At 45.1% G+C, this 19,101-nt stretch overlaps 1 protein-coding gene across 2 annotated transcripts; it reads right to left on the reverse strand.

Annotated features, from left to right (window-relative positions):
- Nucleotides 1-12,966: 12,966 nt before the first annotated feature.
- Nucleotides 12,967-18,792, reverse strand: SYCE3 (synaptonemal complex central element protein 3). Of its 2 annotated transcripts, none has more exons than XM_007069324.4 (3): nucleotides 18,646-18,792; nucleotides 16,203-16,311; nucleotides 12,967-13,300 (listed from the first exon to the last, which is right to left on the reverse strand). In XM_007069324.4, the coding sequence occupies exons 2-3, from the start codon at nucleotides 16,309-16,311 to the stop codon at nucleotides 13,131-13,133; spliced, it is 279 nt and encodes a 92-aa protein (XP_007069386.1). In that variant the 5' UTR covers nucleotides 18,646-18,792; the 3' UTR covers nucleotides 12,967-13,130. The 2 variants fall into 2 exon arrangements, with proteins under 2 accessions (XP_007069386.1, XP_043405115.1); XM_043549180.1 differs by lacking the exon at nucleotides 18,646-18,792 and adding an exon at nucleotides 18,193-18,215.
- Between the last annotated feature and the right edge of the window lie 309 nt (nucleotides 18,793-19,101).

Raw genomic sequence — 19,101 nt, forward strand, 5'->3', positions numbered from 1 at the left:
AGTATTCACCCAAGAGTTCTGAAAGAACTCAAATGTGAAATTGCAGAACTACTAACTGTAGTTTGTAACCTATCATTTAAATCAGACTCTGTACCAAATGACTGGAGGATAGCTAATGTGATGCCAATTTTTAAAAAGGGCTCCAGAGGTGATTCTGGCAATTACAGGCCAGTGTACTTAGATTTTCAGAAAGCCTTTGACAAGGTCCCTCACCAAAGGCTCTTAAGGCAAAGTAGCTATCATGGGATAAGAGGGAAGGTCCTCTCATGTGGATTGGTAACTGGTTAAAAGATAGGAAAGAAAGGGTAGGAATAAATGGTCAGTTTTCAGAATGGAGAGAGGTATATAGTGGTGTCCAGAGAGGTCTGTACTGGGACCAGTCCTATTCAACATATTCATAAATGATCTGGAAAAAGGGGTAAACAGTGAGGTGGCAAAATTTGCAGATGATACAAAACTATTCAAGATAATTAAGTCCCAAGCAGACTGTGAAGAGCTACAAAAGGATCTCACAAAACTGGGTGACTGGGCAACAAAATGGCAATTGACATTCAATGTTGATGAATGCAAAGTAATGCACATTGGAAAACAGAATCCCAACAATACATATAAAATTCCGGGGTCTAAGTTAGCTGTTACCACTCAAGGAAGAGATCTTGGAGTCATTGTGGATAGTTCTCTGAAAACATCCACTCAATGTGCAGCAGCAGTCAAAAAAAGCAAACAAAATGTTCATAATCATTAAGAAAGGGATAGATAATACTGCCTCTATGTAAATCCATGATACGCCCATATCTTGAAAACTGAGTGAAGATGTGGTCGCCCCATCTCAAAAAAGATATATTGGAATTGGAAAAGGTTCAGAAAAGGGCAACAAAAATGATTAGGAGTATGGAACGGCTTCCGTATGATGAGAGATTAATAAGACTTGGACTTTTCAGCTTGGAAAAGAGATGACTAAGGGGGGATATGACTGAGGTCTATAAAATCATGACTGGTGGAGAAAGTAAATAAGGAAGTGCTATTTACTCCTTCTCATAACACAAGAACTAGGGGTCACCAAATGAAATTAATAGGCAGCAGGTTTAAAACAAACAAAAGAAAGTATTTTTTCACACAACGCACAGTCAACCTGTGGAACTTTTTGCCAGAGGATGTTGTAAAGACCAAGTCCATAACAGGGTTCAAAAAAGAACTAGATAAATTCATGGAGGATAGGTCCATCAATGGCAATTAGCCAGGATGGGCAGGGATGGTGTCCCTACCCTCTGTTTGCCAGAAGATGGAAATGGGCAACAGGGGATGGATCACTGGATGATTATCTGTTCTGTTTATTTCCTCTGGGACACCTGGCATTGGCTGCTGTCAGAAGACAGAATACTGGGCTAGATGGACCTTTGATCTGACCCAGTATGTCCGTTCTTATGTTCTCAAGGGTTTCCCTAGGCTCTAAAATTTGCTGTGTCTCAATGCAGCCAGTACTGCTCCCACTCCCAGCACTGGTCCCGGCACTGCAGAGCTGTGGACTCAATGGCACCAGGGGTCGCCTGGCCACCCCAGTGGCAGAGCCCAGTACGATGGCCCTTTTGGACCCCTTGGGCCTACCATCAGGGTCAGGGCTCCAGGGTGGCATCAGTGGTGTCTGCACCCCATGCCTCCCCCTCAGCAATGTTGCTGGCTTGCCACAACCCCAGGGTTCCTGAGGACCCGAACGAGACAGGGACTCTGGGCTGTCACACTCAGGCGTAGCTCCCGAACCAGTGCCACCAATTATACTAGAGCCATCTCCAGTCATGGTGGGGTCTGAGGTACCTGACCCAGCCTCCGGAGAGCCAGAAGGGCAGGAAAACCCAGTCCCACAGGACTCCTCCTCCTCCTCGCCAGATGAGGCGGTGGCAGGCACCACCACCACCCTTACGGCGATGGACATCAGGACCTTCTTAGGAGGGTGGCTCTAAACCTAAATCTCCAGGCAGAGGTGGTCACGGAGGAGTCGAACCCGATGGTGGACATCCTTGCCCCGGAGGGTCCATCTAGAGTGGCCTTGCCCCTGATAAGAACGATCCAGAACACCACTAGGGTGCTCTGGAAGATTCCGGCCTCAATACCACCCACCGCTAAAGGGGTGGAGAGATGCTATTTTGTGCCACAGAAAGGGTACGAACACCTTTTCACCCACCCCCAGCCGGGGACTTAGTGGTCGATGCAGCAAATCATAAGGAGCGAGAGGGGCAGCCAGGTTCCGCCTCTAAGTCATGGGATGCTAAGTAGCTGGACCTTTTTGGCTGAAAGGTCTACTTGACCAGGAGGCTCCAGCTTCGAGTGGCCAACCAGCAAGCAGTACTCAGCCACTATACTTTCAATTCTGGGAGTTCATTGGCAAAATTCCAGGAGTTGCTCCCAGCTGACTCGCGCAAGGAGTTTAGCGTGCTCCTTGAGGAGGGCAGGGTGGTCTTGAGAACCTCCCTTCAGGCCGCGTTAGATGCAGGGGACTCAGCGGCTTGGACTATGGCCACGTCTATTACAATGAGGCGCAGCTTGTGGCTGCAGGAGTTGGGGATACCACCTGAGGTCCAGAACACGATCCAGCACCTCCTCTTTGACTGTACAGGCCTGTTTGCCCAAAATATAGACTCTTGCCTGCACAGCCTTAAGGACTCGTGGGTGACTTTGAAGTCTTTGGGGATTCACACCCCTGCACCCCTAAGAAATCTGTTTAAACCTCAGCCCCCCCATCCCACTTCTACTTTGGGCCTCTGAGGCGAGTCTCGTCCAGGAGACAGGGCAGAAATAATAGGAGGTGTACTCCACAGTCCTCCTTAGGCCAAGGCCAGGGTTCTGGCAAATAGCCCCTGGGCCCGAAGCCAAACTTTTGAGGATGCGCCCAAGGACGAAGCATCAGATCAACTCGAATCCTTACCCCCCAGTTTGTGAATTGAATCTCCCACTTCTACCGTGCTTGGTCCCAGAGCACGTCAGATCGCTGGGTCCTGAGCACGGTAGGGGTGGGATAGTCTATCCAATTCTGTTCCTTCCCTCCCACCTCCCTTCCCCATCTCTTTCTCACAAACAACTCCTTCTGCAGGATGTGCAATTGCTCCTCGCGCTACAGGTAATAGAGGAGGTTCCTCAGGAGTTATGGGGCAAGGGTTTCTACTCCCACTATTTCCTCATCCCCAAGGCTCCAGGCTATGCTGTGTCTCTGGCTCGGGCCATCTTCTGCAGGCTGGGCCTCATATTGAATGTGCCCAAATCCACAGTAGCCTGGACATAGAGAATAGAATTCATAGGAGCTCTCTTGGACTCCATACAGGCCAGGGCATTCCTGTCTGAGCTGCGTTTCCAATCACTCACGGACATTATCAAAAACCTTTGCCAATTCCCCACAGCCACAGCCAGAAATTGCATGAAACTGTTGGGGCATATGGCAGCCTGCACATACGTGGTCCAGCACGCCAGGTTACGCCTTCAGCTCCTCCAGACATGATTGGCGCAGGTGCACGGGCCAGGCAGGGACCCACTGGACACTCTAATGACCCTCCCCCTTTGCATTCTCAAGTCTCTCCGCTGGTAGCTGCAGCCACAAATGGTCTGTGCGGGAGTACCCTTTGCCAAACCCCAACCTACGCTATTGCTAGTCATGGACACCTCAGTGCTCAGTTGGGGAGTGCACGTGGGCAATATCAGAACCCAAGACCTATGGTCCCACACAGAATTATCGCTGCATATCAACATAAGGGAGATGAAGGTGGTTCATCTGGAATGCCAAGCGTTCCAGGCCCGCCTTCAGGGCGCATGTGTGTGGGTGCTGACAGACAACACTGCAGCAATGTTTCTATATAAATAGACAGGATGGTGCTCGCTCCTCTCCCCTGTCCCAGGAAGCTCTCGGACAGTGAAACTTTTGCATCGCCCATTCGATACACCTAGAGGCGTCGCACCTTCTGGGAGCACAAAACGAGCTAGTCTATCACCTCAGCCACGCTTTTCATGGTCATGGGTTTTCCCCAGATAGACCTGTTTGCAACACAGAGCAACAGGAAGTGCCAGCGGTTCTGTTCTTTCCTGAACCACAGCCCAGGCTCCATCACAGATGCCTTTCATGGACCTTTCACCTGCTGTACGCATTCCTACCTATTGGAATGCACATGAGCAATCCCTCGAAGAAGAAAAAATGGTTACCTACCTCTCGTAACTGTTGTTCTTCGAGATGTGTTGCTCATATCCATTCCAAATCCCACCCGCCTCCCCTCTGTCAGAGTATTCCAGCAAGAAGAAACTGAGCAGGCAGCGGGTTAGCAGGGACCTATATACACCGCCACTCTAGGGGTTTCCACAACCGACCTGATGGGTACTGCTAGGGGAAAAACCTTCTGATGATTGTGCACGCAGTGCGGGCACACCTATTGGAATGGACATGAGCAACACATCTCGAAGAACAACAGTTACGAGAGGTAGGTAACCATTTTTTCTTCTTCGAGGGATTGCTCATGTGCATTCCAATAGGTGACTTCCAAGCAGTTTCCCTGGGGGAGGGGTCAGAGTGCACCTGGTTGCTGAATGCAGGACTGCCCTGCCAAAGGCTGCATCGTCCATTGTCTGCAGGGTAATGGCATAGGGTGACGTGAAGGTGTGGATAGAGGACCACGTTGCTGCCTTGCATATTCCCTGGATAGGGACCTGCCCCAGGAATGCTGCGGATGACATCTGCGCACTCGTGGAGTGCACCGTAAGCGGAGGGGCTGGAATTTTAGCCAGGTCGTAGCACGTCCTGATACAGGACATGATCCACCATGAAATGTGCTGGCATGAGATCGGGAGCCTCTTCATCCTTTCTGCTATTGCAGTAAAGAGCTTTGGTGACTTACAAAGTGGCTTTGTGTGCTCACTGTAGAATGCTAGGGCATGCCTGGTGTCCAGGGAATGCAACATGTGCTCTCTGTTATTGATATGTGGCTTAGGGAACAACACAGGTGAAAATACGTCTTGGTTCACATGAAACTAGGAGACTACCTTTGGCAGAAATGCACGGTGAGGGCATAGCTGCACCTTGTCTTTATAAAAGACCATATAGGGGGGCTTGCAAGTCAGTGCTCTGAGCTTGAATACCGTTCTGGCCGAGGTTATGGCCACCAGAAAGAATCATAGAATAGAATCATAGAATATCAGCGTTGGAAGGGACCTCAGGAGGTCATCTAGTCCAACCCCCTGCTCAAAGCAGGGCCGATCCCCAATTAAATCATCCCAGCCAGAGCTTTGTCAAGCCTAACCTTAAAAATATCTAAGGAAGGAGATTCCACCACCTCCCTAGGTAATGCATTCCAGTGTTTCACCACCCTCCTAGTGAAAATGTCTGTGGAAGCCCCAATCATCCTGCCACTCTTCCCGGACTTGGTAACTCAGGATCCCACCAAGTGAACGAAACTGTTCCGGAAATCCATTCAGCTGTTTGTCACAGTAGCAGACAGAATTAAGGGGCTTCCAGTCTCCTCCCAAAGGATCTCGTCTTGGATCTCGTCCTGCATCCAGGTATGCTATGACCTGGCAAAGGTACCTGCCCCTCCACTTACAGCACACTCCACGAGGGCGCAGGCATCATCAGCGGTGTTCCTGGCCCATTTTCTTATGCAGGAAATCTGAAGAACTGCGACATGGTCATCAATGCATACCTTTACCTCACATTACACTATTACCCAGCAGGCCAGAGATGACGCAGCCTTTGGTAGAACGGTGCTACAGTCAGCGAATATTTGAGCTCTGACCCTGCCTCCAAATCCTGGGCTTTGTAACCACCTAATTTGAATTTACATGAACAAGCACTTGAAGAAGAAAAAACAGTTACCTTCTCATAACTGTTGTTCTTCGAGATGTGTTGTTCATGGTGTAAGTGGAGGGGCAGGTACCTTTGCCAGGTCATAGCATACCTGGATGCAGGACGAGATCCAAGACGAGATCCTTTGGGAGGAGACTGGAAGCCCCTTAATTCTGTCTGCTACTGTGACAAACAGCTGAATGGATTTCCGGAACAGTTTCGTTCACTTGGTGGGATCCTGAGTTATCAAGTCCGGGAAGAGTGGCAGGATGATTGGGGCTTCCACAGACATTTTCACTAGGAGGGTGGTGAAACACTGGAATGCATTACCTAGGGAGGTGGTGGAATCTCCTTCCTTAGATATTTTTAAGGTTAGGCTTGATAAAGCCCTGGCTGGGATGATTTAGTTGGGGATTGGTCCTGCTTTGAGCAGGGGGTTGGACTAGATGATCTCCTGAGGTCCCTTCCAACCCTGATATTCTATGATATACCTTGACTTTAGTGAAGCTTTTGATACTGTCTCCCACAGTGTTCTTGCCAGCAAGATAAAGAAGTATGGATTGGATGAATGGACTATAAGGTGGATAGAAAGTTGGCTAGATGGTTGGGCTCAACAGGTAGTGATCAACGGCTCAATGTCTAGTTGGCAGCCGGGATCAAGCAGAGAGGGGTCGGTCCTGGGGCCGGTTTTGTTTAACATCTTCACTAATGATCTGTGATGGATTGCACCCTCAGCAAGTTTGTGGTTGACGCTAAGCTGGGGGGTGAGGTAGATACGCTGGAGGGTAGGGATAGAGTCCAGAGTGACCTTGACAAATTGGAGGATTGGGCCAAAAGAAATCTGATGAGGTTCAACAAGGACAAATGCAGAGTCCTGCACTTAGGAAGGAAGAATCCCATGCACTGCTACAGGCTGGGGACTGACTGGCTAAACGGCAGTTCTGTGGAAAAGGACCTGGGAATTACAGTGGATGAGAAGATGGATATAAGTTAACAGTGTGCCCTTGTTGCCAAGAAGGTTAATGTCATATTGGACTGCATTAGTAGGAGCATTGCAAGTAGATTGAGGGAAGTGATTATCCCCCTCTATTCGGCACTGGTGAGGCCACATCTGGAGTACTGCACCCAGTTTTGGGCCCCGCACTAGAGAAAGGATGTGGACAAATTGGAGACAGTCCCTCAGAGGTCAACAAAAAATATTATTGGGCTGGGGCACATGACTTACAAGGAGAGGCTGAGGGAACTGGGCTTATTTAGTCTGCAGAAGAGAAGAGTGAGGGAGGATTTGATAGCAGCCTTCAACTCCCTGAAGGGGGGATCCAAAGAGGATAGAGCTGTTCTCAGTGGTGGCAGATGACAAAACAAGAAGCAATGGTCTCAAGTTGCTGTGGTGGAAGTCTAGGTAGGATATAAGGAAACACTATTTCACTAGGAGGGTGGTTAAGCACTGGAATGGGTTACCAAGGGAGGTGGTGGAAGCTCCATCCTCAGGGGTTTTTAAGGTCCAGCTTGACAAAGCCCTGGCTGGGATGATTTAGTTGGGGTTGGTCCTGCTTTGAGCAGGGGGTTGGACTAGATGACCTCCTGAGGTCTCTTCCAACCCTAATCTTCCATGATTCTATGATTCTTGGACTGTTCGGATTAGAACTGATAAGCAAGAGTTGAAAAGTATTTTTGCTGAATAGAACAGGTACCCTAAAAGTGGGACTTCTTCTCCATACTGTTTAACTTCAGACACATTCTGTGCCTGTGACCTGAAGCTGGGTTAGAACCAATGCCCAACTATATAGGTGAAAAGTTCTATACTATCTGCAAACTATTTATCTATATGAAATGAGTGAGTGAGTCTTAATTTGGTTCCAAGTATCTGTCCAGGAGTCCATGTAAAATAAATAAATGAATCGCCATCACAACTGACACAAATTGACCTGCTCGCTAGTCTTAGCAGAGAGGATAAGGAATGAAATGGACAGTGAAGCTGGAATCCTTCTCCTTCCTATGGGTGGTCCCTCCAAGTCTGAATTTTGGAATATTGGTGGTAAGTGCTGGAGAAAGCGGCACTGCATGCAGCCTTTGCAGCTGTATCTGTTCTGTAGAAGGGAACTTTCCCCAAATACTGTAATAGTAACCATCTTTTGATATTTGCACATAGGTTAAAACGCACTCCTAGTATAACTGTCACTTCAGTGGAGTTCACAAGGTATAAACTTAACCCATAAAATCAAACTGCCCATTTTCATCTGCAACATTTTTGCATTTGGCTTCATCTCTTCAGCACAGAATACTTCAGTTTCAAGAGGTGTCAACTCAGTAACTTTGGTCAGTTAAAATGCCAGTTTATGTACCAGAGAGACAAAGCTTGTCTCTCTCACCAACAGAAGTTGGTCCAATAAAAGATATTACCTCACCCACCTTATTTCTCTAATATTCTGGGACTGATATGGCTACACCTACACTGCACACAGTTTATGTACCAGTTTATAATCACTAGATGGTGCTGTTGCTTCACAGCCTGACTACTGAAAAATTGCTGCATCCCATACTGGTAGGAAACTAGTGTATTTGAGTGTGGGTTCTCTGGTTTCCGCTGCAACCCCACACTACCCAGCAAAGCGGAAAATCTACACAGGTGGTGAGATGCATGAAAGAAATAAAACCACACAGTCTCCACAACAAGCAAGTTGATTCTCTCATTCTAAAAACAGACACCAAAATCCTTTTACTAGAGAGAGAAAATCTATCTTGCTATATAGAATTATGAGGAACATAGGATGTGCCATATGGACCACTCCAACTTTTCAGGATTGAAAACACCATGGGTCTAGAATTCAACTACCCTGATATATTAAGTTCTATCATGCCAGTGGTCTGCCTAGTCCAGATGTGATAATATCTTCTGCAAAGTCATGGCTGAATCCATTGCATTATACCCTGCCTGAGCATAAATGATAATTCAACATCTGAAAATGGAAGTCAGTACTCTTTCTTAATGTTGGTCCTCAAAGCCTGGCACTTGTCATGCTACTGTAAAAGGCTGATCAGAGCTCATTTCTTTCTTTCGTGTGCCTGCTCGGATTCAACCCTGGAGAAACCCCAGGTGGGGAGATCTGAATGGTGTTGTTCCTTCCCCCAGCTAACTCAGTACAGCTCTGTTACCTGATACCAAGAGAGAACCTTGGAGAAGTCTGACCTCTTCAGAGTCTTGCTGGTAGAACAGCTAGGAAGTTCTGAGCTGTTCTGGTACCTCTTGGTGATGGCTCACTACTGTCCTGCTCTCTGGTGTTAGGTGAGGAGGTACTGAAGATATCTTACAATGCTTGCTACCTGGGTAGGCACCCCGAGAGACTGTGCATGTGAAAATGAAAAGAAAGAGAGTTCTGTGCTGACAAGAGAGAAACTAACTTGTGGTGCTGGGAGGGACCCTGCAGATCCCCAGTCTCTAGTACCTGGAGATGATCTTGGCATTGCTGCTCAAGGAAGAAAGTGGACCTTTAAAAAGGATACATGTTCCCATTTCTCACACACTGTTCTCCAAAATCCTCAGAGTTGCGGTAGTAAAATCCCAGGAGTTCAGGCCTGAAAAAATGCTACCAGACACCCCATTCCTTTTGTGACTGTATTCTCTAATTTCGCCATAGTAAGAGGACACGAAAATCTCTGCACCTTTCATTCAGTCTGACTCTCCTACCCTGACAGGCGGCAGAACTCCACCTGGCAAGCTGGCATAATTATAATTCAGGTGAATACCACATGTGACCCCACTGAATCTCACAGAGAAGTTTCTGATGAATTAGGGGCCAAACTTTCAAAAAAACTCAGAACCAAGCAGTTTCCATTGTTCTCAGTGGAACTGCTGGCACGGGTGCCATTTCAGATTTTTTTTTGAGGGGGCACAACTTTATCTGTGATTCCAAGTGCTATTAGGCACTTAAAAACTCTAGTTTTTTTGTCAGATATCTTAGCAATTAGCTGACAGGAGCACTGTATCTAATTCCTATATAAAAGAAAGGAAAATAAATATTAGATCCACTCAGCTCTAATACTAACATGTTCTGACATCTTGTGGCAAGTCACTTAAGGGACACTGGTTAGGTTTAAAATTTTAATGTATATTCTTACTTTGTTACTAAGAGGGACTCCGTCAGGACTCCTGGGTTCTATCTCAGCTCTGGGAGGGGAGTGGGGTCTAGTGGGTTACAGCGGGGGGAGGGAGGGCTATATAAGAACAGAATGGCCATACTGAGTAAGACCAATGGTCCATCTAACCCAGTATCCTGTCTTCTGATAGTGGCCAATATCAGGTGCTTCAGAGGGAATGAACAGAACAGGCAATCATCAAGTGATTCATCCTGTCCTCCTCTCCCAGCTTCAGGCAAACAAAGACTAGGGACATGCAGGGTGTTGGATCCCTGCCCACCCTGGCTAATAGCCATTGATGGACCTATACTCCATGAACTTATCTAGTTCTTTTTTGAACCCTGTTATAGTTTTGGCCTTCACAATATCCCCTGGCAAAGAGTTCCACTGAAGTAATACTTTCTTTTGTTTGTTTTAAATCTGCTGCCTGTTCATTTCATTGGGTGAACCCAGGTGTTTGTATTATGTGAAGGAGTAAATATTTCCTTATTCAATTTTTCCACACCACTCATGATTTTATAGCGCTCTATCATATTCCCTCTTAGTCATCTCTTTTCCAAGCTGAAAAGTCCCAGTCTTTTTAATCTCTCCTCAAACAGAAGTTATTACATACCCCAGTTATGTCTGTTGCCCTTCTCTGTGTACCTTTTCCAAATCCAATATATCTTTTTTGAAATGGGGTAACCAAATCTGCACACAGTATTCAGTATGTGGGTGTACCATGGATTTATATAGTGGCAATATGATATTTACTGTCTTATCTATCCCTTTCCTAATGATTCCCAATGTTCTGTTAGCTTTTTCGATTGTCAATGCACATTGAGCAGATGTTTTCAGAGAACTGTCCACAATGACTCCAAGATCTCTTTCTTGATGGGCAACACCTAATATAGACCTCATTATTTTGTATGTATAGTTGGGATTATATTTTGCCATGTGCATTACTTTGCATTTAATCTACCATTGTGTTGCCCAGTCACCCAGTTTTGTAAGATCCTTTTGTAATTCTTTGCAGTTAGCTTTGGACTTAATTATCTTGGAAAATTTGCAAATGATACAAAATTACTCACCTCACTGTTTACCTCTTTTTTCAGATCATTTATGAATATGTTGAACAGTACTGGTCCCAGTACAGACCCCTAGGGGATGCCACTATTTACCTCTCTCAATTCTCACCATTTATTTCTACCCTTTGTTCCCTATCTTTTAACTGCAGTGCCTGGCACAGCTTCCAGGATCATCCAACTATCCTTAATTTAATTTAAGGACAAGTCTTTTGTTACCTTAATCACCCTGCCTCTGTTTATAAACAAAGGCAGAAGCTGGGAGCAGCACAGAACTCATCACATATCACACTCAAGCTGTGTTGCAGTTGAGAGCTCCCTCTGGGGCTAGGGCATGTGTTGTGAGCAGACCTCAGGTACAAAACTCGTGGGGAGGGGAGGGCAGGGAGAGGGCTAGAGCCCTCCCACCCACCTATCAAATGGTGCCCTGACTGCTGTGGCAAAATGATTTTGTGAAAACTGGCCACTTCATTTAGGTGCCTAAATGGAAACTGAGCTATTTTGAAAATCTGTACCCAATTGTGCATGCTGAACACTTACAAATCTGGTCATAAGGTCAGACAGGAAATAGAAGTGAAACAGATTCCAGGACATTCCTAAACTTGTAGCTAAGTTCAGAGGTTCTGAGGATTTTTTAACACTGAATTAAAACATAAGTGAACTTAATGCTGGTGAAAAATCCAGGCCAACAACACTAAAAACTAAAATGCTCTGTAGTGTAAAGTGTAGTAGTGCTAACTTGCTCCACTGCCCTGTCATTATGTTCCTACCTAGACCTGGAATGAAGACCACTTCAAGGGGTAGGAAGGCAGTTAATTTGTGTGGCCTCCTGGCCAATATTGACAATATGGGACACAGTTAATACTAATGCCGTTGGTTTTGGTGATGTAAACACTAGCTCCCTAAGATCAACAGGTGGGTCCAAAGAAAAATTCATTCTGACTATTAGGGAAATATTTCTGATCTTGAGGTGGTTTAGATAATAGTTTCTTCAATGGAAATGTGGGCAAGCCCCATCACCTAGTATATTTACAATAATACCAGACAAATTGATAGGAATGTATAATAGAAAGGAAGCTTGGCAGAGAGACTGATGATTTCTGACAGTCCTAGGGAATGAAATCCCCTATCAGCACAGCCTTTCACCAGTGCTAAAACATTTATTTACTTGTTGGCTGCTAGTCACTAGGTGGTGCTGTTGGCTCACATGTTGACTACAACTAAAAAAAGCATATTTTTTTTTAACCTGCTCTATTGCAGGATCCCATTGCAGCAGGAAATCAATGCCTTTGAATATGGCTTATTTGGCTTCCTCTGCTCCAGAGGACCTGCACCAGATTGTCAAGTGCAGACTACACCACAGTCTGCACCTTACTGAGCATTTTCCACTATGGTAAGAACACTGAAATAATTCAACACAGTCTCCATCAAGCACTATACAGTTCTCACTGTAATAACACATACAACTTCTTTACAACAGAGAGAGGATTAAAACAGCTTTCTTTCTGGGACAATTTTGAGAAACAATCCACAGAAAAGGTTAAAAAAGTCAAAGAAACACTATGAAATAACTATGGATGTCTGAGCATAATAATGCAACTTTGCAACTATTAGTCCAGCTATTCTGCAATCCCATATTGAACCATATTGGGTCAATCTGGAATTGTATCTGTTCTTTCAACTGGAGAAATCACTCTTTGTTTTTCTTCCTAAGGCCAGTTGCTAAAGCAAAGTAACTGCTGTATTTCCATTGCAAAAGCATCTGCTTTTTAGAAGAGGGCAAAGAGATCCCTAAATCTACAATTTATAAATCAGATTGGGATCCTCCAGGAAGATATCAAAAAAGGATCAGTTGTATATATGATAAATATAACAATTATAATACTATGACTAAAATCATAGAATATGAATACATAAAAACAGAGACATTGTTACTTTTTGTTTCAACAATACATGTATTTGGCAGAACACATTTGTATATATAGTCACATCAATAACGCCTAATAAACTAGAAGATAATCCATTTGTAAGGCATCTGTAGATATTTCATGACTGAAAAAATGAGTCTGAAATGATCTCTTAACAGTTGCAATTTCACTAACAGATATGAGGGCTGTTTATTCCTGTTTTTGTTCAGTGCCTTTAGTTTCCTTCAGCATCTCTTGCCAGTTCTTTTCCATCTCTTCTTTGCAGTTCAGGAATGCATCTTCCAGTCGCCTCATGGAGTTGGCCAAGTCTGGGTTGGTACGCATAACCACCATATCATATGCCATCCAGGTTGCCTGCACTGCAACAACGCAACCAACAGATATTAGAAATTCAGCAATGTTAGGACAGCAGGGAAATAATTGATATTCAGGGGAACAGCAGTGGGAATGAATGGTTACCAGTTCTAATCCTTGGCTGAATGTTCCTACAATGGAATAAATTGAACAGGTGGGAAGTGATTTTTTTCTGTTCACAGAAAAATCTGCAATTTTGGATTTTTTTCCATGACAAAATAGAATGAAAACTAAACAAAAAATGAAATTTCTCATGAAATGAAATGAAGTTTTCTTGAGTCAATCAAAACGTTTTGTTCCAACTTTGATTTTTTCATTTTACATTATATCAAATTTAAAACACTGAAATGAAATGTCATTTCAAAATGGAAAATCAAACCATTCTGTTCTGAAAAGGCTGAAATAGAATGTTTAAACCTTACCAAAATACTTTTTCACATTTTCTTTTGAAACAAAATTTCATTGAAATCGACAGTTTCTACATTTTGCTTTTGACGAATTGGTATTTTCTGACAGAAAAAGTTCAGTCAGAAAATTCTAACTAGCTCTAATAACTAGCTGGGGGGGAGGGATAGCTCAGTGGTTTGAGCATTGGCCTGACAAACCCAGGGTTGTGAGTTCAATCCTTGAGGGGGCCATTTAGGGATCTGGGACAAAAATTGGGGATTGGTCCTGCTTTGAGCAGGGGTTGGACTAGATGACCTCCTGAGGTCCCTTCCAACCTTGATATTCTATGATTCTAATAGCCAAAGAGCACACTCAGCTCAGTGCTCACAAGTAACCCTGCAGTAACAAATCAGTTTGCACAATCCCATCTTTCCTGATCAATACCAAAACAATGTGAACAGCTCCAAGTATCTAGGCAGCCTACACTAACAAACTACTGTTAAGTATCAGAGGGGTAGCCATGTTAGTCTGTATCCACATAAACAACAAGGAGTCTAGTGGCACCTTAAAGGCTAACAAATTTATTTGGGCATAGGCTTTCGTGGGTAAAAAATCCACTTCTTCAGAGGCATGGAGTGAAAATTATAGATACAGGCATTATTATACTTATAATACAATACTTATAATAATAATAATGTAATTATTTATATTTAATATATAAATATAATATACTTATAATAATGCCTGCATCTGAAATTTTCACTCTATGCCTCTGAAGAAGTGAGTTTTTTACCTATGAAAGCTCATGCCCAAATAAATTTGTTAAACTATTGTTAGCAATCCTCTGATAATCAGTTAAGCATTCACCATTAATACCACAGTAAATCGGTACAAACTGCTCATCATCTCACAAGCAGTCCTACAATGAGAAACAATTCACACCCACCAGTGCTCATGAGCATATCAATAAAACTTTATAGCTACTTTTATACAAACTGTCTCAAAACACTATGGAGTTAAAATGTTGGAACCAGTAGCAGCATTTCTACACTAACGTTCCTAGTTTTGCTATTGCTGGTGCTGCAGCAGTAAGAAAATTGAAGGAAACTTCTAGTGTAGACAAGGCCTCAGAATCTGGTGCTGATATTCATGTTTACAAATCTGAAAATCACTTTCCACAAATATTCTTTAAAACCCACTTAAAATTTTATGATTCTGAAAACATCCCTTTCAATAAATTTATTCACTGGAATACCTGTAGAAAATGGGCACAAAGGGTGCAAACATATTATGAGCAAATTTGATATAAATGTAAACGAATATTTGCTGAAAGATTTTTTTATTTTTTACAGTATTTCTTCAGCTCTAGTAGTCAGTGGTGTTTGAGGACTGGGGGTGGGAAAATGTGTTATCTTGTCTTTTGTAGATATGAAGGTAAGAAGCAGTATTCTGTGCATACTGAAAAAATAATATCTATGATTTAGGGAAGCTATGCAATAACTAACAAAACAGCATATGCAGTCCTGTGCTCAATAACAACCTTGTGATAACAAACCAGCATTTGCATAAGTGACTCTATTTACAAACCACATGACCTTACAATAAAGAAACATGCACAGGCATATTGGTGGAGGAAATCCCCCCATATTTCACTTTCAAGTATCTTAGATGAGAGTGACTTTCTGCTGAGACAAGCTCAGCTCTAAGTCTGGTCCCTGATTGGGCAGCACATCTGCTCATTGGTTATGGCCATTCTAGTGCATGGTAAGTAATTTAACACTTAAACTACAAGCATTTTCCAGAATTGACAATGTAAGCATGGGTGAGCACCTTATCTATGACTGGCTAAAATGCTTTAGCTTGCATTGTCTGAAGAGGAGAAGGCTACAGGGAAATCTAGAATAAAAATGTGTGGAAAGATTTATCTAAACCCCTTCCCATTATGTATACAAAATTGAGATTAAATTCACCTATTATTTTCCCAGTTGGATAATCAATGTTTGTCATTCTCCGATCCTGGAGGTACCAGTTCTTCCAACGTTTTTCCAAAGCAAATCTATGTTTATGTTCTAATTATGTTTTTAAGCTCTGTAAATTCCTTTGTATTATTTTCTGTTCTCACTACCAACTCCTCCCACTTTAGTATAATCTGTGAATTTCATTTATGAGCTGAGCTATTAACACCTTCCAGATTACTAATTATGTTAAATATGACCAGTCTGTTCCTGCAGACATTTATACCATGTTTGTCATCACTGTCTGTAGTAACTAAGGATTTCATGTACTGATGTTCTCCATCAGACACATCCCTCAGTTTAATACATTGTGGTCATTAGAACTCAATCTCATTAACAGATTAGTAGATCTCAATCTTTCTCCTCTTATATTTTTGCTATACAGAGACGTTCGAAGTCCACTCTCCTCTACTCTTGCATGTTTACTATTATTATTTCTATGCATTGCTGTAATGTCTTCAGCCTCTAGCAGCAAATCTATATCCTCCCCAGAAAAAAGCTGCACCTGATAGTTTCTCCATTTCTTCCAGAAGTTTTTCTAAGTCCCTGTTCAAGTCCTCCAGCATTTTTACCATGTTGTCATAGTTTCTTTCCCGAGGTTCAGATTTGGCCATCTACAAGAAAAGCAAGAGTGGAGCAAGTAGGGGAAGTAAGGAAATAAAACTTTTTCATACTAAGGGGAAAATAACATTTTAAATTGTAGCTCTAATAAGATATGTAAAATTAAATCTATTAATACCCTAGATTCACTTGCTAAATTAATTTAGAGCCTGTATGATGCAGTGTGGCTTTTGTGTGTTGCCTAGCATTTTCAAATCAATAGAAGTTTTGGACACAAAGATCAACAGCCTGCGGGCTCAAGTTCATGCTCTTTGTGAACTTTATAGAGCACTGTACTAAATCAGACCATTAGCAGATCCTTTCTAATCTTCTGCTATCCTGGACTGGGTTCTTCATCCACCTGCTTTGGCAGTTGGCAATACCTGATGCTTCACTGAAAGATGTAAAATCTCCCCCAATACACTAAAACCAAACTTGAGTGTCAAGTTAGGGACTTATATACCATATCTGGGCATCCACATAAGTAGCCTGATTTTTAGAGATGCTGAGCCTCCACAATTCACTGACCTTAGCACAGAGATGGGCAAACTACGGCCTGCGGGCCACATCCGGCCAGCAGGCCTGTCCTGCCTGGCCCCTGAGCTCTCGGCCGCGGAGGCTAGCCCCCGGCCCCTCCCCTGCTGTCCCGCCCCCCTGCAGCCACGCTGCTGTGTGGGCAGCGCTCTGGCCCGCCGCTCCTGCCAGGCAGCACAGCTTGCGCCCGTCCACCTCCCAGGTTTTCTAATAAGCCTGTCCTGCCGTTCTGAGCAACATGGTAAAGAGGCAGGGACCGGGGTTAGATAAGGGGCAGGAGGTCCTGGGGGACAGTCAGGGGACAGGGAGCGGTTGGATGGGGCAGAGGTTCGGGGGGGGGGGGGGGCAGTCAGGAGACAGGGAGCAGGGGGGGTTGGATAGAGAGTGGGGTCCCGGGTGGGCAGTTAGGGGCAGGGATCCTGGGAAGGGGCGGTCAGGGGACAAGGAGCAGGGTGGGTTGGATGGGTCAGGGGTTCTGAGTGGGGCAGTCAGGGAGTGGATGGGGGCAGGGGCCAGGCTGTTTGGGGAGGCACAGCCTTCCCTTCCGGGCCCTCCATACCGTTTCACAATCCTGATGCGGCCCTTGGGCCAAAAAGTTTGCCCACCCCACCTTATCAGAAGCTGCAGGAGCTCAACACCTGAAAATCAGGTCACTTGTTTAGGTGCTGAAATACAGATTTAGATACCTAACTTCACGCAGTCAGGTTTCAAAATGTTGGTACTAGCCAATTGTGACCCCAGTAATTTTTATGAAAAGTTGCAGGGGGAGCAGGTGAGCCCCAAAACATTGAACTAATTATATGTAGCTCTGATGTTAAGAGTTGTGTGTTTTGTTGGTGGGGTTTTTTTTCCTGGTAATTTCTCAGTTACATTTGATGGGCATATTTTTCTAGCTTCTATTTTGAATAAATGTTGTCAGTAAGGAAGTCAATTTTCCTCATTAGATTTAAACGCATTTTAAGGAAAAGGTAAGATCTCCAGCCTAAACCCAACCCCCCCCGAATGCTTAAAGCAGCCAGGCCATCATGTGCAAATTTCAGGAGGAAGCCTGGATACTGAGAGATTCTTTGTCTCAAAGCCCTGCTTGTAACAGAACACACCCTCTTGTTGTCCCACAACGCTTTGTTCACCATTTTACACCACTTTTAAGACACAGGAAGCTGTAAAGCACTGGGCCCCAATCCTGCAAAGGGAGCCAGAGCCTGGTGTCTGAGCAGAGCGCCCCTGACACCCCCCCACACACGTGCAATGCAACAGGGGGCGGGGCCTTGAAAGTCAAATTGGCAACAGGGGGACACAATTCTTTATTTCTCCACAGATGCACAGAGTCCATTCACGCCTCCTCAGAAACGGGATAATACCTTGGGCGTCGCCTTCGGCCACCCCCCGCCCCCGCCCCCGCAGCAGCAGCTGCTCCATAGCCCCACCCGCAGCTCTGTCCCAGGGCAGGGTCTCTGCGGAGCGGCCTGCTCTGTCCCCGCCCCTCCCACAACAGGGGGGGGTCCCGCTTACCCCCTTGCCCCAGGCTCTGCACCCTAAACACCCGCCGCCCGTGTCCCGCCCCTGCAGACAGAGCTCCCCCCCTCCCCGTGACAGCCCGGCTGGCTCCGCTACTCTGCCCCGGGACAGGGACCCCGGGACCGCCCCCGCCTGCGGCGAGCCGTTTTATAGCCCAGTTTAAACGGCCGCGAGCGCCTCACCCTCCCTCTTTCCCGCCCAAACCAACTGTCTTCTTCCCCTCCCGCGCGGAGCGCGCGCCCCAGAAAAGCAGCTTTGTGCCAACGCGCGCGCCCTCCTCCCCCGACTCCACGCGCCTCCTGCCGTGTCACGTGTCTGCGGCCTCGAACTGAGGAAAAAGAAATTAAAACAAGTGGGCGAGAGCGGGAAACTAAAAACAGATGTTCCCGATTAATCGTCCTCTCTTCTAGCAAATCTGTCCCCTCAGATGCTCCGTCGCACAATAAAATGTACGTTTCACGCTTTAGGCGGAAGGAAAAACAGGATCGGGAGGGCAAATGCCGGGAAGCTGAGTTAATAAGGAGAGCGTTGAGGCGCATTAAATCGGGCTAGGGTTTGTGCTGGCTTGACATTCCTATGCCACATTAATTGAAACTAAAGGTTTATTTTTCTCTTTAATATCTAGTTAGCTGGCTCTGACAGGCAAGACCCCAGCCCCACACGCCAGCCCCTCCCCCGAAAAGAGCCCCAAAGGGGAAGATGGAAGCAGTCCCCCACCAAGGGGTGTAAATGCGCTTTTCACAGTGAGAGAT

The sequence above is a fragment of the Chelonia mydas genome, chromosome 1 (assembly GCF_015237465.2).
Source record: "Chelonia mydas isolate rCheMyd1 chromosome 1, rCheMyd1.pri.v2, whole genome shotgun sequence".
Taxonomy (NCBI): domain Eukaryota; kingdom Metazoa; phylum Chordata; order Testudines; family Cheloniidae; genus Chelonia; species Chelonia mydas.